The sequence below is a fragment of the Chrysochloris asiatica genome, unplaced genomic scaffold, assembly GCF_000296735.1.
Source record: "Chrysochloris asiatica unplaced genomic scaffold, ChrAsi1.0 scaffold00084, whole genome shotgun sequence".
NCBI lineage: Eukaryota > Metazoa > Chordata > Mammalia > Afrosoricida > Chrysochloridae > Chrysochloris > Chrysochloris asiatica.
In genome coordinates, this window is record NW_006408602.1 from 4,150,461 (window position 1) to 4,176,931 (window position 26,471).

The 26,471-nt window shown below is 38.8% G+C and overlaps 1 protein-coding gene across 1 annotated transcript in view; it reads left to right on the forward strand.

The window, feature by feature from the left end:
• Positions 1 to 26,471, forward strand: part of SIM1 (single-minded family bHLH transcription factor 1) — a 100,136-nt gene that overhangs the window by 43,235 nt on the left and 30,430 nt on the right. The window contains exon 9 of the mRNA XM_006865840.1: positions 708 to 876. Within this exon, the coding sequence (XP_006865902.1) occupies positions 708 to 876 (169 nt within the window). The remainder of the gene's footprint in view (positions 1 to 707; positions 877 to 26,471) is intronic.

The following is a 26,471-nucleotide window of genomic DNA, read 5'->3' on the forward strand; positions in this document are numbered from 1 at the left end:
AAAGTAGATCACCAGATCTTTCTTCTGAGCTACCTCTGGGTAAGTGCAAACCCCCAACTCTGGCTAGCAATTGTTGTTGTTAAGTACCATTGAGTCAATTCTGACCCATATGACCCTGTATAGGGTTTCTGAGGAGCAGCTGGTGAGTTTGAACCGCCGACCTTGCAGTTCAAATGGCTTTGTAGTCTGGCTCATTAACCCACAGCGCCACATTGCACCACTCAGGGACTCTAACTATCTGATTATACAAGCAAACTAGGTATTACAATATTTGGGGCATTTACCAAAGTCTTGGAACGCTTAATGGAAGACATCTTTCCTATCAGTGATCAGGTTGCATACCTGTGGGTTCACTCCATTTCAGGAAATCTTTAGAATAGGTTTTATAACCCATAGCTTATCAATAAAGACCTAGAAGCTCAGAGAAGTTGAATTAGGGATTTAATTTTTTACTTAACATAAAAATAATGAGAAATACAATGTTAAACAAGACATTTTCATGAGCATATCATGCAATTTGGTTGTGATACATGTGGTATCTACATCCACATAGTAGTCTCTTTTACAATAAAAGAGGAAACCAGCTGTATGTCTAATTTTTGCTTGTTTCTTTTTCAAATACAGATAACTGTTATTCCTTATGAGAGAATGCACAAATCCATTTTTTTGTGGTGACTGATTAAGGATTTTATCTTTCCATCTGACAGAGACACAGAATACAAAGGGCTGCAGCTGTCCCTGGATCAGATCTCAGCCTCCAAACCAGTCTTCTCCTATGCCAGCAGCTCGACCCCCACCATGACTGACAATAGGAAGGGGACCAAGTCCCGGCTCTCTAGCTCAAAGTCAAAATCTAGGACTTCCCCATACCCTCAGGTAGGTGTATGCTGCCTCTTTTGTTTTCTTTTTTCTTTTGCAGCTTTTTATTTTTGTGGCCTGGTTTGGGTCTCATGGTTGAGGAAGTATTAAAACGATTTGAAATTAATTATCTGGTTTTGATAATTTTAAGCTTCAATAAATCTGTAAAGTTTTCTAAGCTATATTCTCCTTCCTCCGTGTCCTTTAAAATAATGGTGCCAGCAGTAGACATTTTTATGTTGTTTGTTAGTTCAGAAAAATTTGAAGCAATTTTGTGGCTCATTGCATTTTTATATAAAGGCTGTGAGAGTCTCAGTTGCAGTCAGAACCAGAATGTCTCTGTTATCTCAAGATTGAGCCTAAATTTTTATCCCACAATGATTAACCAGGAGGATGCAGCCAGCATAACAAAATATGGAAAACAAGAGCTTGATGTAGAAAAATTGAATCTTAAGACAGTAACTGAAGAAGAAAGATATTAAGGGGTGGAGGCAAAGGATCAAGGATATATTTCACCATGAGATTTGAGCACAGATGGACTGTTTATGAGGAGGAATGAAATAGAGAGGATCTTCCAGATGGCAGGAATGTAGGAAATCAACTCTCTTCTCATCTTTGCAAGGTGCTGAGATGATGAGACCCAGAGGAGGTATTCTAGAAATACTGCAAGGTACAAATCGGAATCCTGATTCTTAGAAGGAAAAAAAAATTATTATTTAAGAAAAATCTAGTTTGATATTTAGAAACTATACTGTGTCAAGATGTGTGCACAACTCTCTCCTGGCCTGAAGGGTGTGTGGCAAATCTGGGAATTCTGCACTCCCAAGTATCCTGCTGTGGTGTTGCAGGATAAGCATTGCTAACTGCAATGTCGGTGGTTCAATCCCACCAGCTGCTCCTTGGAAACCCTTTCTAGGGTCACTGTGTGGCAGATGTGACTTGATGGCACTTAACAACAACAGCAATATCCTGTGGCCCTCTCACCTCCAACCTTTTCTTTTAAGAGCACTATACCAAACTCCCTGCATGTCACTAGAGTAACTGCAGGGCATGAGTCCTGTGCTAACATGAATCCATACTGGGTTGTGTGTCGTTTCATTAAGGTGGCCTAGTATCATTTATATTTCAAATATATTTATAATAGTAACAATGACAGGTAAGGGTACAGACACTATTCCCTTACTTCTCAGAGCTATGCTATATATATATTATGTTGCTATGTGCAATTTTATCCTATTTCAGAGAATGCCATTCATTGACTAAATGGTCACTAAGAACAAGCTGTGGTGTGGGGCTGTATGATAAGCACGGGACTGCTAATCACAAGGTCAGTGGTTCGGACTCACCAGTCGCTCCTTGGAAATCCTACATAGGGTCACTATGGATTGGAACTGACTCGATGGCACTTAAAAACAACAACAGCAAGTCTTGGTGTAGCACTGTAGGATAAACACTGGACTGCTAACTACAAGATCATCAGTTCAAATGCACCAACCATTCCTTAGAAACTCTATATAGGGTACGATGAGTCTGAACCAACTTGACAGAACTTAACAATAAGAATAAGCTATTTGCTAGATTGTTTTAGGGGCTTACATTATGTGATTTGAAAATTTCCACAGAAGACCTGATTTCATTGCTCTGACAAAAGAGAGAAGAACAGATGTATATACCTTCCATTATGAGGACTGGGAAATTTATTTATAAAGTGTATTTTAATCATAATCGCTGTGGAGAAGTGATCTCTTTTTCTCAAATATCTAATGAGAAGCTTTTTTTCTTTCTGTCTTTAAAAAATTACTATGTTATACTCGAAGTCCTGGTGTGGCACTACAGGGTAAGCACTGGACTACTTGGTTGGGTTGAATCACAAGATCAATCGTTCAAACTCACTACCGAGTCATCAGAAAACCCTTTATAGGGTTGCTGTGAGTCAGAACCAACTCGATGGCACTTAACAACAATCTTATACTGTGGGCAAGGAGTTTATAGTCTGTTTTTATTACTTGAAAGTATAGATTATACATTTGGGTAATCCTAGTCCTGGTGTGGCACTGTAGAATAAGCAGTGGAACCACAAATTTGGTTTGAACCTCAAGGTCATTGGTTCAAACTCACCAACCACTCCCTGAAAACCTTTTACAGGGTCACTCCGAGTCGGAACTGACTCCACAGCACTTGACAACAGCAAAACATCCTTAAATATAAAGAAGTGTTGGGCACATAGATGAAGGGATAATTTAAGCCAGGAAATACTAATTTAAGGAGAGGTTTGTACATTGTTATTTGGAAATTAAGCCACAATACTAAGAACAAAAATAAAACCTTCTTGTTGGAGGTCTAGAATGTCGCTGTCTGGTTCATGTTTTCTTTTATGCTCAAGTCAGAAAGTGTAAATTTTCTAATAACTCACTCTAACTAATTTGTTGTTATTGTTAAGTTGTCCCCAACTATATACCTATCGACTGCTTGGCTGTAAATTGGACCATGAGGGTGAGTTCCTTTCCAGACTGAAAGGTGGCTGAGGGTTATAGTCTCAGGTCCCTCCAGTTTCTTTTTGACCAGTAAACTTGGTCTTTTTTCTTTTTTTTAAATTAAATCATTCTGAGTTCTGGTCCACATTTTTCTCCCACTTTATCTGAGTAGTGGTAGCCAGGCACAGTCTAGTTCTGGTTTAAGAGTCATGGAAACTGATGTTCACATGTTCCATTAGTCTACTGGATTTCTTTACTTCTTATCACTCTTTGTTCTTCCACACATGGTGAGACTAATAGTTGTACTTTAGATGGTCGCTCATGAGCTTTCAAGATCCTAGGTTCTACTCACCCAAGCAGGATGTAGAATTGCCTTTGGGGACTATATTATGCCAAGTGACCATGGTGTCTCCTGAGACTGTGGTCCTGAACCCCCAGGCCCATCAACTTACTGTCTTAAGATGTTTGTTAATATCTACGAAGTTTTCATCATTTTACCCATTGTATGTTCCACCATAGTCATAGATGCATTTTCAGGAAAGGTAAATAGTCATGTTTAAACATCCTCTTTCAAACTCTTACGTGCTTGTGGGATATATAAATTTATAAATATGTATCCCACTTTTCCTCCCTTATCCATTCAGCCTGCGTTTCAGTCTATGTATCTAGTCACAGAACACTGTTGTTTCAGGCTGTTTATATATCACTATTTACCTCTACCCCTTTTAGCCCAGGCATACCGCCAGGTGTCTTCATCTGTCTGTATTATTCTTTTACCACCTTCCCTCTTCTTGCATATTACCTTCCCCCTTCTTGTTGTATATTGCCCTCCATGTTACCTGAGCTAACTGTGTCTACGCTCAAACCCGTGAATTGCTGTCCCCTCCCTTCTTTCCCTAGTAACCAACAAAGAATGTTTCTTTCAGTATGGAAATGTTTTCTTGAGTTTTTACAATAGTAGTCTCATACAATATTTTTTCTTTTGTGATTGACTAATTTCACTCAGCATAATGTCCTGCAGGCTCATCCATGTTATGAGGTTTTTCTGTAGATACATTGTTGTTCTTTAATGTTGCCTAGTATTCCATTGTAAGTATGTACCAAAGTTTATTCTACCCTTGCTGGGCACTTTGACTGTCTCCATCGTTTTGCTATTGTGAATAGTACTGTGATGAACATTGGTGTGCATATATCTACTCATGCCCAGGCTCATATTTCTTGTGGATATATACCAAGTAGAGGGATTGCTAGATCATAAGGTATTTTTATTTCCAACTTTCAGAGGAAGCGCCATACTCTTGTTCAGAGTGGTTAAATCATTTGACAGTCCCACAGCCATGTAGGAGGGTTCCAGTCCCTCCACACCCTTGTCAACATTTGTTGTTTTATATTTTTTTCAACTTCACTATTAATGCTGGGGTGAGATGATATCTCATTGTTGCTTTGATTTTCCTCTCCTTAATGGATAAGGAAGGAGCTCTGGTAGTGTAGTGGTTAGATGTCAGGCTGCTAACCTCAAGGTCAGCAGTTCGAAACTACCAGCTGTTCTGAGGGAGACAGATGAGGCTTTCTGCTCCTGTAAAGATTTACAGCCTCAGAAACATTATACAGAATCGCTATGAGTTGGAAACAACTCCACGGCACACCACCACCACCACCAATGGATAAGATCTGTGTTGGAAGAAGTACAGCCAGAGTGCTCTTGGGAAGCCAGGATGGCTAGACTTCATTTCTCAGACATATGGTCAGGAGGGATCAGTGACTGAAGAAGCTTATCATGTTTGGTAAAGTGCAGGGTCAGAGAAAAAGAGGAAGACCCCCAGCGAGATGGATTGTCAAAGTGGCATCATCAGTGGGCTCAAGTGTAGCAACGATTGTGAGGTTGGCCCAGGACCAGGCATTGTTTCCTTCTGTTGTGCATAGGGTTGTTATGAGGCAGTACTGACTCAATGGCACTTAACAACAACAACAACAGTGGATAAGGGGATCCTGGTGTGGTGCTGTGGGTTAATGCGCTGGACTGTAAAGTCAATTTGAACTGCAACATTGGCAATTCAGGCTCACCAGCCACTCCTTGGAAACCCTATACAGGTTTGCCGTGGGTCAGAACGGACTCCTTGGCACTTACCAACAACAAAGGGATAAGGAGTTCTGGTGTGGTGCTGCAGGATAATGTGTTGTACTGAAAGGTCAGTTTGAGCCATAAAGTTGGCAGTTCAAACCTACCAGCCACCCCTTGGGAACCCTACATAGGGTTGCTATGAGTCAGAACCAACTTGATGGCACTTAACAACAGCAACAATGACTAATGATTGTGAATATTTCTTCATATGTTTATTGGCTGCCTGAATGTTTTCCTTGGTAAAGTGTCTGTTCATGTCCTGTGCCCATTTTTTAATTGGCTTGTTTGTCTTTGTCTTGTAGAAGTGTTGTAGTTTTCTATAAACTTTAGATATTAGCCCTTTGTCTGCTATGTTATTGCAAAATATTTTTTTTCACCAGTCTATGGGCTCCTCTTTTACTTTTCTGGCAAAATCTTTTGATGCATGGTGGTGGTAGTTATGTGCCATGGAGTCGGTTCTGACTCATAGTGCCTATACAGGGTTTCTGAGGCTGTAAATCTTTACTGGAGCAGAAAGCCTCATCTTTCTCCTGCAGAACAGCTGGTAGTTTCAGACTTATGACCTTATGGATTTGTAACCACTATGCTACCCGAGCTCCTTTTTCATGCATAGTTTCTAATTTTTATAAGGTCTTAGTCATCTATTTTGTCTTCTACTGTTTGTGTGTATTTTTTAATGTTTGCTACCGTGTATGTATATCATGTGCTAGAGACCTAAAGTTAAGGAAAACCTTAAGTTTTCCCTCTTTTTTCACAGATGATCTTTATAGTTCTTTTACATTTAGGTCTTTATTCCATGTTGAGTTTTTTTTTTTTTTTTATGGTGTGAGATCATGGATCTTGTTTCATTCTGCAATTAATTTGATTTCCAGTTTTGCCAGCACCATGTGTTGAAGAGAGTGTCTCTTCCCCATTTAATGTGTTTTGGCACTTTTATCAAAGATCAGTTGACTGTGTGTGGATGGATTTCCTTCTGGGTTCTCAATTCTGTTACATTGATCTATGTATCTTTCTTTGTACTTGTACCAGGCTGTTGTAACCACTGTATCTGTGTAATAAATTTTGACATGAGGGAGTGAGAGACCTCCAATTTTATTTTTCATCTTAAGCAGTGCTTTGCTTATCTGAGGTCTCCTTACTTTCCATATAAACTTCATGATCATTTTTTCCATGATTTCTTTAAAGAAATCACTCTGATGTTGGAATCTGTTTTGGGATACATTACTTTGAGTAGTATTGCCATTTTCACAATGCTAAGTCTTCCTATTTAGGAGCATGTTACATTCTTCCATTTTTGTAAATATCTTTAGGTTTCTTATAGTAATATTTTGTAGTTTTCTTTGTATAGGTCTTATGTTTCTCTGCTTAGATTTACTCCTAAATAGTTCATCTTTTGGGTGGCTATTGTAAATTGTATTATTTACCTAATTTCCTTTTCATAGCTGTCTTTTTTAGTGTAAAGGAATCCTACTGATTTTGTATATTGATCTTGTACCCTGCCATTTTGCTGAATCTTTCAATGAGTTCCAGTAATTTCATTGCTAAGTCTTGGGGAGTTTCTATGTATAAGATCATATATGATTATATTATTTACAAATAGAGAGTTTTACTTCTTTTTTTGCCAATTTGTATGCCTTTAATTTCCCTTTCTTGCCTTAAAGCTCTGGTTAAGACTTCCAACACAATATTGACTAGGAGTGGTGATAAAGGGCATCCTTATCTGATTCCTGTTCACAAAGGGAATGCTTTCAATGAGAGTAATGTTGGCTGTTAGATTTGTATATATGCTCTTAATTATATTGAGGAATTTCCCTTCAATTCCTCCTTTTTTGAGTATTTTTTTAAATTAAGGATGAATGTTGGATTTTGTCAAATGCCTTTTCTGCCTCAATTGAGATGATCATGTGGTTCTTTTCCTTTAAAAAGAAATTATATGGTGGATTGTGTTGATTGTTTTTCTAATATTTAATCATCCTTATATCCCTGTGAATCTTAGTTGGTCATGTTGTACTATTATTATTATTTTTTTTTATGTTGAATTCTATTAGCTAAGATTTTGAATTTTTGCATCTATGTTCATGAGGGATATTGGTATATAATTTTCTTTTTTAATGATGTCCTTGCCTGGTTTTGTTATGAGGGTTATGCTTGCATCATAAAATATATTCAGGAGTTTTCCATGTTCTGGATTAATTTGAGTGAAATTGGTGTCCATTCGTCTCTGAATGTTTTGGTAAAATTCCCTAGTAAAGTCATCTGGGTCTGACCTTTTTTTTTTTTTAGTGGTGGTGGGGAAGTATTTTAATGACCTGATCAATTTCTTCTTTTATTATAGGTCTGTTCAAGTTTTCTGCTTTACTCTGTGTTTGTTTAGGTAGGTCGTGTTTTTCTAAAAATTGATCCATTTCTGCTAGATTTTAAAATATATTGGAGTACAAGTATTTATAGTATTCTATTATCCTGTTTGAGGGAGCTCTGGTAGCATAGTGGTTACGAATTGAACTGCAAACCTCAAGGTCAGCAGTTCGAAATTACCAGCTGCTCTGTGGGAGAAAGATGAGGCTATCTGCTCCCAAAAAGATTTACAACCTTGGAAACCCTGTTCAGGGTCGCTATGAGTTGGAACTGACTCGACGGCACTTAACAACAACAACATTATCCTTTTTATGTCTGTTCTGCTGTGATTTTCTTATGCATGTTATCTGCATCTTCTCCTTCTTTTCTTTTGTGAGATTTGTCAATAGTTTGTCAATGTTTTTAATCCTTTCAAAGATCTAACTTCTTGTCTTGTTGATTCTGTTGTTTTTCTGTTTTCTAATTCATTCATCCCTATTCTAATCTTTTATTATTTTTTTCTGGTGACTTTAGGCTGGCTTACTTTGGTAGTCTTTTTCTAATTGTTGGAAGTGTTGTGTTAATATGTTGATTTTGGTTCTCTCTCTTTTTTTTGGATGTGTATGTTTAGTGCTATAAATCACCCTCTTAGTACTGCTTTTGCTGTGTACTAAAGATTGCCATGGGCTGACAAAAGAACCAACAGATGTATGTTAGAAGAAGTGCAGCCAGAGTGCTCCTTGGAGGCCAGGATAGCCAAACTTCGTCTCTCATACTTCGGACATATTGTCAGGAGGGACTAGTCCCTAGAGAAGGATATCATGTTTGGTAGGGTGAAGGGTCAGAGAAAAAGAGGAAGACCCCCAGAAAGATGGATCGGCAAAGTGGCAGCATCAGTGTGCTCAACTGTGGCAACAATAGTGAAGTTGGCCCAAGATTGGGCAGTGTTTCGTTGTGCTGTGCATAAGTTCAATATAAGTCGGTACCAACTCGATGGCACCTAAGAACAACAACAACAACAACAAAGATTCTAGTATGCTGTGTTTTTGTTCTCATTTGTTTTGAGGAATTTTTAAAATTTCATTTTTTATTTGTTCTATTTTTAAGCATGGTGGTTTAGTTTCCATGTGTCCGATTTTATCTCCTGGATCTTCCTACAGTTAATTTCTAATTTGATAGCAGTGTGATCTGAGGAGATGCTTTGTAGTATTTTGATGTTTTTAAACTGATTGAGACTTTGTTGCCTAACATGTTTGCTATTCTGGAGAATGTTCCATGTACACTGGAAAAGAATGTGTGCTGTGCTGTTGTTGGGTTGAGTGCTCTGTATAAATCTATGAGGTCAAGTTGATTGACTGTGTTGTTTAGTTCCTCTGTGTCTTTGTTGAGTTTCTGTCCTTTCTTGAAAGTGATGTATTGAAATCTCCTACTATTTTTATAGAGCTGTCTATTTCTTTCTTCAGTTCTATTAGAGTTTGATTTATGGTTTTTGAGGCTATTTCATTGGGAGCATAGATATTTATTATGATTGTGTACTTTTGTTCGTTGACCCTTTAATCATGAGATAATGTCCTTTTTTTTTTTAATCTCTTATGATGGATTTGGTCATAAAGTCTATTTTATCAGAAATTGATATTGCCATTCCTGCTCTTTTTTTTTTTTTTTGAAATAAATCACATCTTTATTTTCTTATTGCATTGCCTAAAATATGGCATTATCTTTCAAGAAAGTATAAAAGAAGACTAGATACACCATTCTGTGTAGTCTGGTTTTAGTTTTCATTGAACTCAGTTGAAAATTCAAAAGTTTTATTTTTCCACCAATACTAGGAGAGAGAGGACATGAAGAGGAAGACAGTCACAGTTATTAGGCACACCAGAAGAGGAATGGAAAGAGACCGCAGGCCTCTAGACTTTAATGATGACAACAAAATTGATCATATAAGTGAAATCTCAGACTGTCTTTATATGATATTCTAGATGAACTTTTTCATGCTCAAGAATTAATGAAAGGACAATATGTTTTTAAGGATAAAAATGAAATGTGACATTTTCATCCAGTTAGTCATTTGACAGCAAGTACTTTAGCACACAATATTTTGCCACAAGCATCTGGACTATATCCTATTTTATTAAAGGGTTTATGAGAATATTGTTTCATCTTTTAAGATGTGTCTGCCAAACTTGAATGATACAAATAATTTTTCAATGAATAGTTAAATTACTATTAAAAGTTAATAAGGTTGGAGTCCTGGTGTGGTGCTGTAGGATAAGCACTGGACTGCTTACCATAAGATTGGTGGTTCAGACCCACCAGCCACACCTTGGAAACCCTATAGATGGTTGCTGTGAGTCGGAATTGACTCAATGGCACTTACCAACAATAATAACATTCACCATCCCTTTATTCTTATTTCTGAACTTTACTGATAAAAATGATTTAAATTGAAAAAATATAAAGGATCCACTGGAGCCAGACAAACAGTGGTGGTGATCTTTTCCCATGCATGTATTTTGTGGGCTAAGAAAATAAGTCTTTGCTTTCCTTGCCTTCACTGTAAAAATTTCCCCAAAGTGGTTTACTCTATCTCCAAAGTGCTTGTTTGTTGATAGTGCTGTCAAGTTGGTTCTGTCTTTTTTTAAAAAGTTTTTATTGTGAATTATGTGATAGTTTACATGGGAGAACGTTAGTTTTACATTCATCCTATCGTATATCGTTTCATTGCCATGATTACAGTCCCCTCCATGCATCATCAACCAACCAAAGGGTACACCCCGCAAACCTGTCCCTTGGTCCTCAGCACACAGTCTCTCTCCCCATCTGGGTCTAGAGTCCCCGGGTGCTCCATCTCTCCATGTCATCGTCTCTGCCTCCATCTCTGGCGTCACTGTTCTCTGGGTAGAGTCCCGCACTCAGCTCTTGCCTGCTCATTTTTGATAGCCATTAACTTGATATGTTTTCTTCATCCTTTTATTTTTAATCTATGTCTTTGTGTTTAAGGTGTATCTCTTGTAGACAGCACATTGAAGGACGCTGTTTTCTTAGCCATTCTGCTACTCTCTGTGTCTTCACTGGTGCGTTTAATCCATTGATATTCAGTGTAATTATTAGTAGATATGAATTGATTGCAGTCATTTTACTGTGTGTGTGTTTTTTTGTGTGTGTGTGGTGGTGTTGGTTTCTTGGTTCTGCATATTTTCCTGTGGTGAGATCATTTTTTTTGTGCTTCTTCTTGTCAGTTTATTCATAGTTTTAATGTTTGCAAAATCTTGACGGATTTTCCTTTGATTTAATGTGAAGGTGTATTAAGTTTCTTTGACATTACCCTGTAATTAATATATTATCCATTTTAAAACAGTATGTTTTTTTCTTGAAATTTTGAATCTGTTGTTGCCTACAAGCCTACAGGACTCATCCTCCAGCACCGTATCAGACAGTATCCTGTTGGGAACCATAGAGTTTTCATTGGCTAGTTTTTGGAAGTAGATCTACAGGTCTTTCTTCCTTGTATGTCTTAGTCTAGAAACTCTACTGAATCCTGTCTACATGGGTGAGCCTGCTGGTATTTGAAATACCAGTGGCATATTCTGGTATTATAGCAATACACAAGACACCACAACATAACAGACAGACAAGTGGTTGAATTGATGTATGTCGTTGTTAAGTGCCAATGAGTTGGTTCTGACTTATGGTTTCTGAGGAGAAGCTATGGGTTTGAACCAAGGACCTGCAGTTATCAATCCAGTACTTATCCTACAGCACCTTATACTAGGACTCTTGGGATTAATGTATATGGGTGATATCAATGATAGGGACTTTGCCCTGATAATCTAGAAATTGTGTTGTAGGTGACCTAGCTTAAAGGTAGGATTCATGTATGTGGACTGGAAGGCAAGAAAAGTGCAATTTAGTAAGACCAAAATTATGAGGGAAGGCAGGCACACACTATGTGTGAATGTGGTGGGCCTGGTGATGAGTGGGCGGTGGGGTGGAGAAGTGTTGGTTTGTTTCTCTGATGAAAACTAGTGGTATAATGTTTGGAAACAAATCGCTCAAGGAACTTAGATTTTATTTTGTAGAGAATGGATAATGGATTTTAGAACAGTTGCAAAGACCATGTGGGAGCCATACATGTCTTATTTCCCCTGGTTTCAAAAGGGGGAAAGAGAATCAAACTCAAAATCAGCTCAAGGCCAACTCCTATGAAGAGAAGGTCAAACATGCCTCCAGCCTACAACCTTCTTTACCCTATTCTGACACCAACCATCCCTCCCACAGCACTCTCTGCTTCACATTTGGGTTCGCTAATCCATTGCAATGGCCACAAAGAACTCATAACAATACTCATGATCATGGGGCTTATTAGGGAAGCGAACAGGGTACAATTCAGGATTTGAACCAACTCAGGACACAGCAGTTCTGCAGTCAGTAAAGCCTCTTGTTTGACGTACTGCAAACTTGCCTCACTTGTGTCTTTGGTCTCTCAGCCACGTGGTCCCTTAGCCTCTACCCTGCTTAGACAAGTGTTATAAAATTCTTTTATACAGTCTGTGAATGTCCAAAGTGCACTTTTTCAAGCCAGTCTCCTGCCTGGAGGCACTCAGATTTACACAGTCCGTGGGTCTAAAACCCAAAGCTGTTCCGTCTCTCTATGCCACCACCTCTGCTGTTGTTGGTTCTTTTGGTAGGGGTCTCATGCTTCACTCATGGTTTTCCTTCTTGATGGTCCTAGGATCTTCCATCTCTGATTCTGAGATGGCTCTTTTTAAATCTAGTTGAAGGGCAAAATTAACCAAACTCAGGCTTTGTTCTTGTTGTTAAGTGCCTTTGAGTTAGTTTTTTTTTTTGTATGTGTGTGTGTGTGTGAATTATATAATAGTTTACACAGGAAAACATTAGCTTTACATTCATCCTATTGCATTTTGTTTCATTGCTATGATTACTATCCTTTCCATGCATCATCAAACAACCAAAGGGTATACCCTGCAAGCCTGCCCCCAGTCGACAGCACACAGACCCTCTCCCTCTCTGGGTCTAGAGGCCCCAGCCACTCCATCTCTCCATGTCATCGTGTCTGCCTCCATCTCTGGCATTACTGGGTAGGGTCTCACACTTCGCTCTTCTCCCTTGATGGTCCCAGGGACCTCTACTCCTGGACTGCAAAGTCAGCCACTCCACTCCTTTTGTTACCAAATGTTTACCTTTACGTTTCCAACCCTCACAGTCAGTCCTGATAGCAATTATTCACTATTGTACCACAAGAATCTTATTCTATCTCTTTTCATCAGCATGTCAGACAAATTGGAGATTTTACCTTCTCCCACCTCTAGAACTAGGCTCCCTCTCAAAAGCTTGTAAGCCAGTCACTTCTTGCCTTTGTGCTCCCCCCACCCCCCCCCATTTTGGGTAGCCAATGTCTAAGTTACCCATCCCTGTCAACTCTGTGTACCGAGGGGCTGGGAATGATCCTCGCTGTAAAGATTTGTTTCCTCTTTTGAGCTACTACGTCCATAGGTATAGGTCAAGTTCATCAAATTGTATCTGATAACTTTTTTTTTTTTACCTCTTCTTTCTTCTTCTAGTTGCATTCTGATCATCTAGCCATTGAAGCTAAGTCAAGTGGGTACTATCTGCAAGTGTGGGTGTTCTTGTGCATCTTTCCTGACTTCATATCAACTGGACGCTTCACTCTCCACTCTAATCCTCTGTGGCCATGCCACTGTCTCTGGGCCCAGGTCTTGCCATACTGCTGGCCAACCAGGTCTCCACCTGGGTTTACAGGAGTCTATTGAATGTGGTTGGACTTAGCTTACAACTTCATTGCTGTTTTTCTCCCATTTCCCCTTATTGGTGACCAACATGGTCACCAGTCAAACCACATGCCTTTTTGTGTATTCCCCTTGAGTCTTAGTCTTGGAAGGTGGTTTGCCCTGAGGGGACTCTACCACTTGCCTTGATGGCTCCTGGGTGAACAACGTGCTTGTTCCCGTAGTAGTCAGTCAGACTGCCATTATTGTTTTTGATTTTTCCTGCCAGTCTTTCTTTCAAGAAGTATCTTCTGTTCTTCTAGCCACTCCAGGCTGGTCTGCTTGTCTGTTCAAGTGGAGATTTCCCACCTCAAAAGATTCTGGATGGAGTTCAGGATTCCACCTATGGTCTTATGCAATGCAAAGGCTCCACAGGGAGCCTCCTTCACTGGGCAACTTCTAGCCCCAATTTAGGTATTCCAATCAGCTATAGGCTGAAGACGGACTTACAAGCTTTCTATGTGATGTTTATGACTATTCCTTCTTTGAGTTAGTTTTGACTCATAGCATGAGGAGAAATCTATGAGTCATAGGTTTCTGAGGAGAAGCTGGTGAGTTTGAACTATCAACCTTATGGTTTGCAGTGCAGTGCTGATTCTATAGTGCCACACCAGGGGTCTATAATCCTAGCCTTAGAGTCCTATATACCTTATTTTTAAGGTCCCACCCAATCCCTTGGTGGGAATTAAGAAGACTTTGGATAGAAAAGCCATATCAAGTAAACTCAAGGCACCACAATAGGTAATGAGAGAATAAATGGGTTTGAATGATCAGAGTCATTTAGGCTTCTACTGTGTGCCATTATATCAGTTCTGACTCAGTGCAACCCTATATAGGGTTTTTGAGACTATAGCTCTTTGTTGTTCTTTTGTAGTTAAGTACTGTTGAGTCAGTGCTGACTTATAGCCACTTGGCATAGGGTTTCTGAGGAGCTTCTAGTGGATTTGTACTGCTGACCTTGTGGTTGGTTGTACAGAGATTATCCTGCAGTGCCATACCAGAAAACCCCATCTTTATTCCATAGAATGAGTGGTGGATTCAACTGCTGACTTTGTGGTTAGCAGTCCAACTCTAACCCACTGCACTACCATAGCTCCTTAAAGTATTTAGGAAACTAATTTTAATAGTCCTGGTGTGAGTTTATGAATGTCTGAATTAAAGTTATGTACTTTAATTCATAATGGATACAAAAAGGAAGAATGGATACAATAAAAAAATCATTGATAACTTGCACCCTTAACATTATGTTGTTGTTGTTAAGTGCCATCGAGTCAATTCCGACCCATAGTGACCGTATATAGGGTTTCCAGGGAGCAGCTGGTGAGCTTAACCATAGATCTTGCAGTTCAAATGACTTTGCAGTCTGAGGCATTAGCCCACAGAGCCACACCAGGACTCCTCCTTATCATTATAGATATGTGTTATATTTTAAAATTATATTTTATTGTTTTTGTTCAATTACACACTTGGATTGATTTTACCTTTATGCATTATATAGATGCATAATAAGTGCCTTTTTAGTGACTAACTGATCAAACTTTTAATTGTAGGGTAATCACTGGACTGCGAGGTCAGTTTGAATTGTAAGGTTAGCAGTTCAAACTCACCAGCTGTTCCCTGGAAGCCCTGTAAAGAGTAGATGACACATAACAACAACAGCAACAACAATTTAAAATTAGTTTACAAATGTCATATTTTCACATCTACTTGCTTTTTGTTGTTGTTGTTAGGTGTCATGAAATTGATAACAACTCATAGCAATCCTATGTACAACAGAATGAAACACTCTCTGGTCCTGTGCTAACCTCACAATCGTTAATACATTTTGAGTCGATTGCTGCCAAGCCATCTCTTTGGTGGTCTTTCTCTTTTTCTTCGACTCTCCACTTTACCAAGCATGATGTCCTTCTCCAGGTACTGGTCCCTCTTGATAAAATGTCTGAAGTATAAGATACAAAGTCTGGCCATGCTGGCTTCCATGGAGCAATCTGACTATACTTCTTCTAATACAGATTTCTTTGTTCTTTTGGAAGTCCATGGTATTTTTAATATTCTCCTCCAACAGCATAACTCAAATGAGTCAGTTCTTCTGTGATCTTGCTTATTCACTGTCCAACTTTCACTTTCACTTGAGGTTATAGGAATACCATGGCTTGGGTCAGGTGCACTTTAGTCCTCACACTGACATCTTTGCTCTTCAACACTTTTAAAAGGTCTTGTGCAGCAGATTTGCCTAATGCAATATGTTATTTGATTTCTTGACTGCTGCTTCCATGAGTGCTGATGGTGATCTGAGCAAAATGAAATTTTTGACAACTTCAATCTTTTCTCCACTTATGTGGATGTTGTTTATTGGTCCAGTGGTGAGGATTTTTGTTTTCTTTACATTAAGGTGCAACCCATACCAAAGGCTGCGGTCTTTGATCTTCATCAATAAGTATTCTAAGTCCTCTCCGCTTTTAGCAAACAAAGTTGTATCATCTGCATATCACAGGTTGTTAATGAGTCTCCCTCCAATCCCGATGCCAAGTTCTTTTTCATATAATCCATTATATGATTATGTGCTCAGCATACAGATTGAATAAGTATGCTTAATAGTGAAAGAACACAACCACTTCTTAATTTAAAACCATTCAGTGTTCTTTTGTTCTGTTTGAACAAATGCCTCTTGATCTATGTACAGGTTCTTCATGAGCACAACTAAGTGTTACAGAATTCTCCACAGTGTTGTCCATAGCTTGTCATGATCCACACAATCGAAAGTGTTTGAGTACTCAATAAAGCACAGGTAAACATATTTCTGGTATTCTCTGTTTTCAGCCACGATCCGTCTGATGTCAGCAGTGATACTCCTTGTTGCACATCCTCATCTGAATTCAGCTTGATCTGTCAGTTCTCTGTCAATGTATGGCTGCAGCTGTTTTTGAATTACATTTAGCAAAATTTTACTTTCATGAGCTATTGATGATTTTGTCCAAGGATTTCTGAATTCTATTGGGTTACCTCTCTTTGGAAAGGACATAAATGTGGATCTCGTCCAGTCAATTGGCCAGATATCTGTCTTCTAAAATTCTTGGCATAGATAAGTGAGTGCCTCCAGTGCTTCATCAGTTTGTTGAAAGATTTCAGTGTGTATTCCATCAATTCCTAGAGGTTTGTTCTTTTCAAATGCCTTCAATGCACCTTGGACTTTTTATTTCAGTATCATTGGCTCTTGATCATATGCTACCTCTTGAAACGGTTGAACATCAACCATTTCCTTTTGGTACAGTGACTGTGTATTTCTTCCATCTTCTTTTGATACTTTCTGCTTTGCTCAACTTTTAGCTCGTTATTGTTGTTAGTGCTTTGAGTCATTCTGACTCATTACGACCCATTAGAGGGTTTCCAAGGAGCAGCTGGTGAGTGTGAACTTCCGACCTTTTGGTTTTCAGCCCAATGCTGATCTTACAGCACCACACCAGAAGTCCATACATAATATTGCCCATTTTTGTTGTTGTTTTGTTGTTAAATGCCGTCAAGTCAATTCCAACCCATAGAGACCCTGTATAGGGTTTCTGAGGAGTGGCTGGTGAGCTTGAACCACATACCTTGTGGTTCATACAACTTTGTAGTTCAGCACATTAACCCAGAGGACCAAATCCTTCAATAGCACAAGTCAAGGCTTGAATTTTTTCTTCAGTTCCCTCAGCTTGAGGAATGCTGAGTGTTTTTCCCTTTTGGTTTTGTAACTCCAGGCCTTTGCACATTTCATTATAATATTTGACTTTGTCTTGAACTGACCTTTGAAATTTTCTATTCAGCTCATTTACCTCCTCATTTCTTCCATTTGCTTTAGCATCTCTTCATTGGAGAGCAAGTTTCAGAGTCTTTTCTGACATCCATTCTGGTCTTTTCTTCTTCCTTTTCTTAATAACCTTTTGTTTTCTTCCTGTATAGTGTTCTTGATGTCATCCCACAACTATTCTGGTCTTTGGTCTTTAGTGTTTAATGCATTAAATCTGTTCTTAGGTGTTCTCTAAATCCAGCTGTAGTATGTTGTTGTTGTTAAGTGCCATTGAGTTAGTTTCCATCCACAGTGACCCTGTGTAGGGTTTCCAAGGAGCAGCTGGTGAGCTTGAACTGTAGACCTTGTGGTTCAAACCAACCTCACTGTCCAGTGCATTAACCTACAGCACCACACCAAAACTCCTCAAGGTCATATTTTTGTTCTTGTGGAGTAGCTTTAATTTTCTTCAGCTTGAGCATGGACTTGCATATGAGCAATTGACAGTCTGTTCTACAGTGTTCCACTGCCCTTGTTATGGCTTATGATATGGAACCTTTCCACCATCTCTTTTCTCACGTGTTGTCAGTTTGATTTCTGTGTATTCCATCTGGTGAGATCCATGTGTATAGTCATCTTTTATGTTGTTTTAAAAAGGTATTTGCAAAGTCATTGGTCTTGCACAATTCTATCATGCCATCTCCAGCATAGTTTCTATCATCAAGGACATATTTTCCAATAACCGAACCCTTCTTCTTTGTTTATAACCTTTGCATTCCAATTGCTAGTAATTATCAATACATATTGATTGCCTGTTTGATAAATTTCCTACTGATGAAGTTGACAGACTACTTCAATTTCCTCATCACTGGCTTTAGTGGTTGGTGCATATATTTGAATAATAGTGGTATTAACTGGTCTTCCATGTAGGCATATGGATATTATCCTATCACAGACAGCATTGTACTTGGAGACAGATCTTGATATGTTCTATTTGATGATGAATGCAACATCATTCCTCTTCAATTTGTCATTCCTGGCATAGTAAACCTTGTGATTGTCAGATTCAAATTGTCCAGTACAATTCCATTCAGCTCACTAATGCCTAGAATATTGATGTTTATCTGGTCGATTTCATTTTTTGACAATTTCCATGTTTTCTAGATTCATACTATACACATTCCACATTCCTATTATTAATGGATGTTTACAACTATTTCTCTTCACTTTGAATTGTGCCCCATCAGGAAAAGAAGGCCCCTAAGATTTTATTCCATTCACATCATGATGGTCAACTCTACCTTGAAGAGGCAGCTCTTCCCCAGTCATATTTTGAGTGCCTTCCAACCTGAGGGGCTCATCTATTGGCATTATATCTGACAATATTCTGGTATTCTTAATTATGTTTCAGTATCGAATATTCTGGTGCTATCTAACAGAATATTGCTATTCATAAGGTTTTCAGTGAATAAATATTCAGGAATAGTCTGTCTCTTTTTCACATGTTTTGAGTATGTAAATTTTCATAAGAAATTTCAAGTGGCAGTTTTCTAAGCAAAATTGAGCTCACACAGTAATGTCTTGTGCCTCTTGTTAGTTATGAAAATGGTGATTTGATGATTCCATCAAGATTATTTATTAGACCCTTTGTCCTGACTGTTATTTATTAGGCATATTTAGAAACTTCTAACAGATGTCTGACAATTGGCAAAAAGCAATATTTTTTTTTGGAATTATGTAGACATCTGTATTTAAACATGCAAGCCATGCACACATCGTAATTTGATGCCACCACCCATTTTGTCTGCTGTAGTAGATAGACCTTCAGGTCCTCTTAGAAATGATTTTAGAGTTGATTACATTATGACCAGTGCATGTAATCCAGTCACCTTTGTGCTTATATGTGTTACTCTGGATAAGAGAGGTCAAAATAGAATTCTCTTGGCTTAAACAGTTTTGGAAATATTTTTATAAGAAATATTATAATTAATTTCCAGAGATTTTCACATATCTTCTGTGTTGCTATAGAGTGGCAATCTTACCTTATAGCAGTTGTATTTTAAAGGATTTATGCCCATGAAGATAGCATGATATTTTTCCATTATTCTGTTGAGTTAGAAATACTGAGTTTATAGACTTTTTAGACTTTATCTGCTAGCAATTGCTCCTGTATTTTTCATCCATTTTTATGAAACTAGTCATGGATGCTCTAATACCAGTTGGGAGTTATCTTACCATGTTTTAGTAATGTCAATCATGAATAAATTGCCTCCTGCGTTTCCTTTTAGAAGTCTCATGTTGGCATGCTTATATTTGTTATGTTTATTAGAGACAGTTTGTGCCATTCTGCTTTATTGCACCACTTTACCCTCTGGTTTTTTTCCCCAGTCAGTAGTAACCAAGGTACAATATACTTCCAAAGCACGCAAAGATGGTGTATGCTTCTGAAATCGGAAAGTATTGGATTATTTGCTACCAACGCACTGTAACACTTGCATGTTTATTCCACATCAGTTACTTTAAATAATCCCACAGAACCCTCTTAATTTTCATTACGAGAAATCTGGCTTCCTTTGGGTAAAGGTAAAACCTCTCCCTTTTGCCTTTAAAAACACACCAAACTATCTATTTGAATGTCTGACTTTTTAGTTGGATCAAAAAGAAGGGCCCCCAAATTCTCAAGCATAGTTCTCACTTATGCATAGTACTTTTATTACTACTAGCCTAGACATGTCTTTATTTCATTTACCACATGTAATTTAAAGAAGTATAATCCTTGACCTGTAACAACAGCATCCAAACATTAATACATCTTGCAAATAAATAAGGTGGTATTCCCAGAAATTCTTATATATTCCGGGCTTGTTTTGGCTTCCTTGCCGTGTATAATAAGGAGCTCTTGTGGTGGTGTGGGTTAGGCGTTGGGCTGCTAACCACAAGGTCAGTGGTTCAAACTACAAATTGTTCCTCAAGAGAAAGTTGAGGTTCTCTGTTCCTATAAAGATTTGGAGTCTCGGAACCCCTATATAGGCTTGCTAATGAGTTGTAATTGATTCAGTGGCAGTGGGTTTTGGGCCATGTATAAATTTAGGTTGAATCTCCCTTTCCTGTGGAGTCCTGATGTGGTACTGTAGGACTGCTAACCACAAGATCAGCAGCACAAATACACCAGCCACTGCTTGGAAACTCTATACAGGGTCACTATGAGTCAGAACCAACTCGACAGCACTTACAGCAACAACAACAACTCACTCTCCTGTAGATGTATCAGGAGATTATTAGACTAACTTTTATGGGCTTCTTGAATTGTCTTCGTAAGTGAGCCGTTGAGTATATTTTTAAAGAAAACGTTGCACTCAGTAAGGTGAGACCTCTGTATTGCAAATTAGTACTTTGGCTTTTACTAACCTTGCATTCAGTTAAATATCTGTTGTTCACTAATTGTGAAAGCTGAGTTTTAAAGTTGGGAAGGTAGGACAGAATTAGGATACGGTCACATGTGCTGAGGAGTACATTCCTCCCTGCTGTTACTCTTCAGTTCTAGTAGGCAGGCACCAGGGTAGTGGAGGCTATAGTCCATGTGATCTATTAGTTCTTTGGACTAATTGTTTCCTTGAATTTCTGATTTTCTTCACTCCTCTTTGTTCCAGATGAGGGAAGACCAATAGTTGCACTTTGGATGGCCACTTGCAAGCTTTTTTTAAAGCTTTTTATTGTGAATTGAGTGGAGGTTTACTGAGTAGATCATCAGTTTTACATTCAACAAAGCATATACTACGTTTTGTTTCAACGATTGCAATCTCCTCAGTATAACATCGACTATCTCAATTCCTCCCTTCCATCTTCTTTCCCATCTATTCTGAATTGTATCCTTAGGTAGCTGTTGCCCTTTTCATGCCCATGGTCTGCATAACTCTCCAGTGTTGTTGTCTCCCCTATATACCTGTCTATTGTTTGGCTGTCAGTTGAGCTGCAAGGCTAAGTTCAGTTCCAGACTTCAGTGGTAACTAAGGTCCATAGTCTTGGATTCCTCCAGTCTCTTTTTGATCAGTAAGCCTGGTCTTTTTTATGATTTTGAGTTTTGTTCCACATTGTCCCCCATTCTGCCCAGGACCTTCTAATGTATTTAGTTCCAGTAACCTACCTAAAAGAACTTAACTTCACATTTATCTTGTTTGGAGTATGACAGTCGAAGATTTTGGTAATGGTAAGATAGGTATTTGTGGTAGATAAACCAGGTACATGTGATTAGATATACCTTATCACTGCATACTCAAGTGATAAGATATCTTGATGTGATGTTCTCACGGATGTTTACTATCTTATAACATTATAGTTTACAGTGATGTATGCCTCTTAAAATATATTCCCAATAGTGAACATGTAATGGTAAATCTCACAAAAGACAAGCTAAACAGATGACTTTATTGACTGACATTAGATTTATAAGTATGGCAGCAGGAGACTAGTGAATAGGAAAAAGCCAATAACAACAATAAGTGAGAAAAAGTGTCATACATGAGGAAGGTGGAATGAGACTTAGCAAAATTGAGAAGGTAAAAGGAAGAAAATTTAGGGCAGTAGATGGGGACTCTATGGTTCATGAGAACAGGAGACTGCCCGTGATAACCAGATTATCCTAGGCACCCAGAAGTCTTTGGTGGATATTGCATGAGCCTATGAATGAGCCCATAAAGGCCATGAGGGTAGATGGAGTAAGCAGTAGAGGAATGATTATTGTTGTTAGTTGTTGTCCAGTTGGCTCTTACTCATAGTGACTGTATGTATAGCAGAATGCGATGTTGCCCAGTCCTGAGCCATATTCATGATAGTTGCTATGTTTGAGTCTATTGTTTGGCTACTGTATCAATCTATCTCATTGACATCCTCCCTCCTCACTTTTACCAATCCTCTACTTTATCAACCATGATGATCTTTTTGTGGTAAGTGCTGAGGATATAGCCCTTGCCTCAGAGGGCTCATAGATTCAGTAGTTACATGAAATGTAAACTGGTAATATAAACACAGTGTACTATATAATGTGATAAAGGTATGTGGTAGTGGTTGTGGCAGTAACAGGGGTGTTGGGCTGTGGTGATGGTGTGAACTGGCGGCTAATTTACTTTTCCAGCAATGGCCCAGATGTGGGAGTGAAGGTAGAGCACCTATGGTATCCAGCATACTATGGGCCATTATCTGTTGGTTTGGATATATCCATGGATGATAGCTAATATACCCCTGCCTGGCTCGGATGCTACTCAGCTTTCAGACGTAGCCTTTCTAGACTCTCACTTGTGCTCTTTTGCTTTCTCTACCCATTTCCATTTCTTCCTCCACTGGCTGTGCCCTAGGGATTCTTTCACACTGGAGGATTGCAATGGCATCCTAATTTTCTACCCACTTCAGTCTGCCTGCCTCCCATATTGTCCTGAAAAGGTCATACCAGTGCTTCGAGACATGCCACAGCCCTCCAGATTACCTAAAATTGGGCACCAAATGACTTCCCTGTATTCTCTCTCACTGGTATCTTACCTAAACCCAGGTGTCTTTTAAATTTTCATAGCCTCTGACAAAACTTAGTATAGTGTCTTCCAGATATTTACTCACTAAATGTTAATGAAATAAATTAATATATAAACACATGAAAAATTATGGGAATACATTGTTAGATACCTGAAGAGATATAAAAACTCCAAGAGAGGAAACCACTCTGTTCATAAGAATTTATAATCTACATAAAGAGGTGAAAGATATCAGATGGTTTCACAAATACAAAATCTTGTTGTACAAAGCAAACACTTAAGTACTGAGGAGTAATTACTATGGTAGAATCTACAGATTCTTTTAATAGTAAACTTTGACCAAATGTTCTCTGGTTCACATTAGGTGCACAGAACTATCCACATAAAGTTCCCAAGTGGACTTTCTAGTCTTCATTTCCCACTGTCATATCTAGTGCAACAATGGAGGGATATGACAGCTGATATTTGTTCTCTTTCTTCTTCTGTTTTGATTGTGTGAATGTGGCAACATAAGACATGCCATTTGTCTCTGTTTTCCATTTCAGCCTTTCATATTTGTTTATAGGCTTAAACCTAGTTCCAAGGATTAATTAGTTCCTTAATCAAAATAATTTCTCCTAAATCATTCTTCTCATTCTTCTTTGCTTTGGTTGTGGTTATGCACCATCAGTTGGTTCTGACCCTGTTTAGTGTTTCTGAGAAGCTGCTGGTGGCTTTGAAACACTGACCTTGTGGTTAGTATTCTAGTGCTTATCCTACAGTGCCACACCAGGACTCCATTATTCTTTAGATATACACACACATATATATTCACAGATGCTTCAAAAATTTTTATGTAAATGAAATGAAAAGATGATGGAAATTTTCCATGAACTTTTTGATGTGCTCTTGTGCATATGTGTATGTGTGTATCTGTGTGTGTGTGTGTGTAATGGTGGTGGTAGTGTGCAGTGGAGTTGGTTTCAACTCATAGTGATCCTATATAGGGTTTCCAAGGCTGTAAATCTTTATGGGAGCAGAAAGCCTAATCTTTCTCTTGCAGAACTGGTAGTTTCAAACTGCTAGCCGTGAGGGTTAGCAGCTTGACTAAAATGGAGCACAGTGGCTCTCTATGATAAGCACTGGACTGCAAATCACAAAGTCCATGGTTTGAGCCTGTTAGTCACTCCTCAGGAGAAAGATGAAGCTTTCTGCTCTTGCGAAGATTTAAAACTTCAGAAACCCAATACAGGGCTGCTATGAGTTGGAACTTACTCCACGGCACTAAACAACAACAACAGATATGTATAAAGAGTCCTGGTATGGCGCTAAAGGATGAACACTGGAATACTAACCTCAAAGTTGACAGTTCAAACCCACTAGCCACTCCTCAGAAATGCTATATGGGGTCGGTATGAGTTGTAATCAACTGGATGGCACTTAACAGCAAAAACAACAACAACAACATCATATATACATGTGGGGTGGTGTGCTGTGGAGTCAGTTATGACTCATAATGACCCTTTATAGGGTTTCTAAGGCTGTAAATCTTTATGGAAGCTTCTCTCAAGGAGCTACTGGTAGTTTAGAACTGTTGATCTTACGGTTAGCAGTCCAGCTGGACTCCTTCATTTATCTATATCTATCTATATTGCTATGGTAGAATCTACAGATTCTTTTAATAGTAAACTTTAATAGTCCTGGTGTGGCACTGTGGGTCAATGTGCTGGACTGCAAAGTTGGTTTGAGCCACAAGGTCGGCAGTTCAAACTCACCAGCATCTCCTTAGAAACCCTATACAAGGTCACTATGGGTCAGAACCAACTTGACGGCACTTAACAACAACAACAACATCTATATGTATATATCTCATCTCTCCATCTTTGTATCTATCTATCTATAGAGAAGGACATTAAGATTAGGCCTGATAAAGTAGAGGGCCAGTGAAGATGAGGGAATCCTTCAAGGAGGTGAATTGACACAATGGCTGCAACAATGAATCCAAATATACCAATAACCATGATTATGGTGCAGACTGGGTAAAATTTAATTTTGTTGTGTATGAGGATTTCATGAGTTGGAGTTGACTTTTATGTGCATTTATACATATATACACATACACGTAGTGGTTACGAATCGGGCTGCGAACCTTAAGGTCAGCAGTTCGAAACTGCCAGATGCTCCGCGGGAGAAAGATGAGGCTTTCTACTCCCGTAAAGATTTACACCCTCGGAAACCCTGTACAGGGTCGCTATGGGTCGGAACCGACTCGACGGCACTTAACAACAACAACAACAACACATACACACATTGGATTGTACCTTTGTTCTTTTTAGCTGTTGTTGAATTGGCTTTGACTCGTTGTGATCTCATACCTGTAGAGACTAACTGCTTCATAGCATTTTCAAGGCTGTGGCCTTTGGGAAGCAGTTCATCAGTCCTTTATCATGCAGCACCTATGAGTGGGTTTGAACCCAGACCTTTTGGCTAGTATTTGAGCACTTAACTGTGTGCACCATTTAGGAACTCCTAGGACTACATAACCCTGCGTTATGCTCCATGTGGAGTAAATTTCCTCTATCGAAAAGGAAAAAGTCTCTATATTGTTTTGTTTATTTGGTTTGATTTTGCTTCTCATCTCCTGGACACAGAAGGCTTTGTGTGAGGATCATATTTCCTCATAATGTTTATTGACCTTTGGTTCTTCTTATACCTCATTCTCACTGCCTTTGTCTGGCTCCAGGCTAACTAAAACAAAACATCACACTTACACTGCTTCATTAGCCTCCTTACTGTGCTTTTGACCTCTGATCATTCCTGCCAGAGTGAGCTTTCTGAGTTTCATCATGCTGCCCGCCCCCTATCCTTGCTTACTGAAAGTGAAGAGGACTTGAAGTACTTACTGATGAAGATAAGATTAAAGCCTATAGCTTTCAGTATGGATTACACCTCAACATACAGAAAACAAAACTCCTCACAACAGGACCAACAAACAACCATGATAATTAGAGAAAAGATGGAAGTTGTCAAGGATTTAATTTTCTTTGGATGCACAATCAATGCCCATGGAAGCAGCATTCAAGAAATCAAGCAATGGACTACATTGGGAAAATCTGTTGCAAAAAATCTTTTTACTGTTAAGAAGTAAAGATGTCACACTGAAGACTAAGGTGTGCCTCACATAAGTCATGGTATTTTTAATCACCTAATATGCATGTGCCACCACTCGTCTGTCAGTTTGTCGTACTGTGATGGCTTGTGAGTTGCTGTGATTCTGAAAGCTATGCCACCGGTATTTAAAATACCAGCAGGGTCACCCATGGTGGACAGGTTTCAGATGAGCTTCCAGACAAAGACAGAATAGGAAGAAAGAGTGACAAACTACTTCTGAATATTTAGTCACTGAAACCTTATGAATAGCAGAATATAGTTCCAGAAAATGAGCCCTTCGTGTTGGAAGACACTCAAAATGCACCTGGGGAAGAGCTGCCTCCTCAAAGTAGAGTTGACCGTGATGACACAAATGGAATAAAGCTCATGGGACCTTCATTTGCTGATGGGGCACAACTCAAAATGAAGAGAAACAGCTGTAAACATCCACTGAAAATT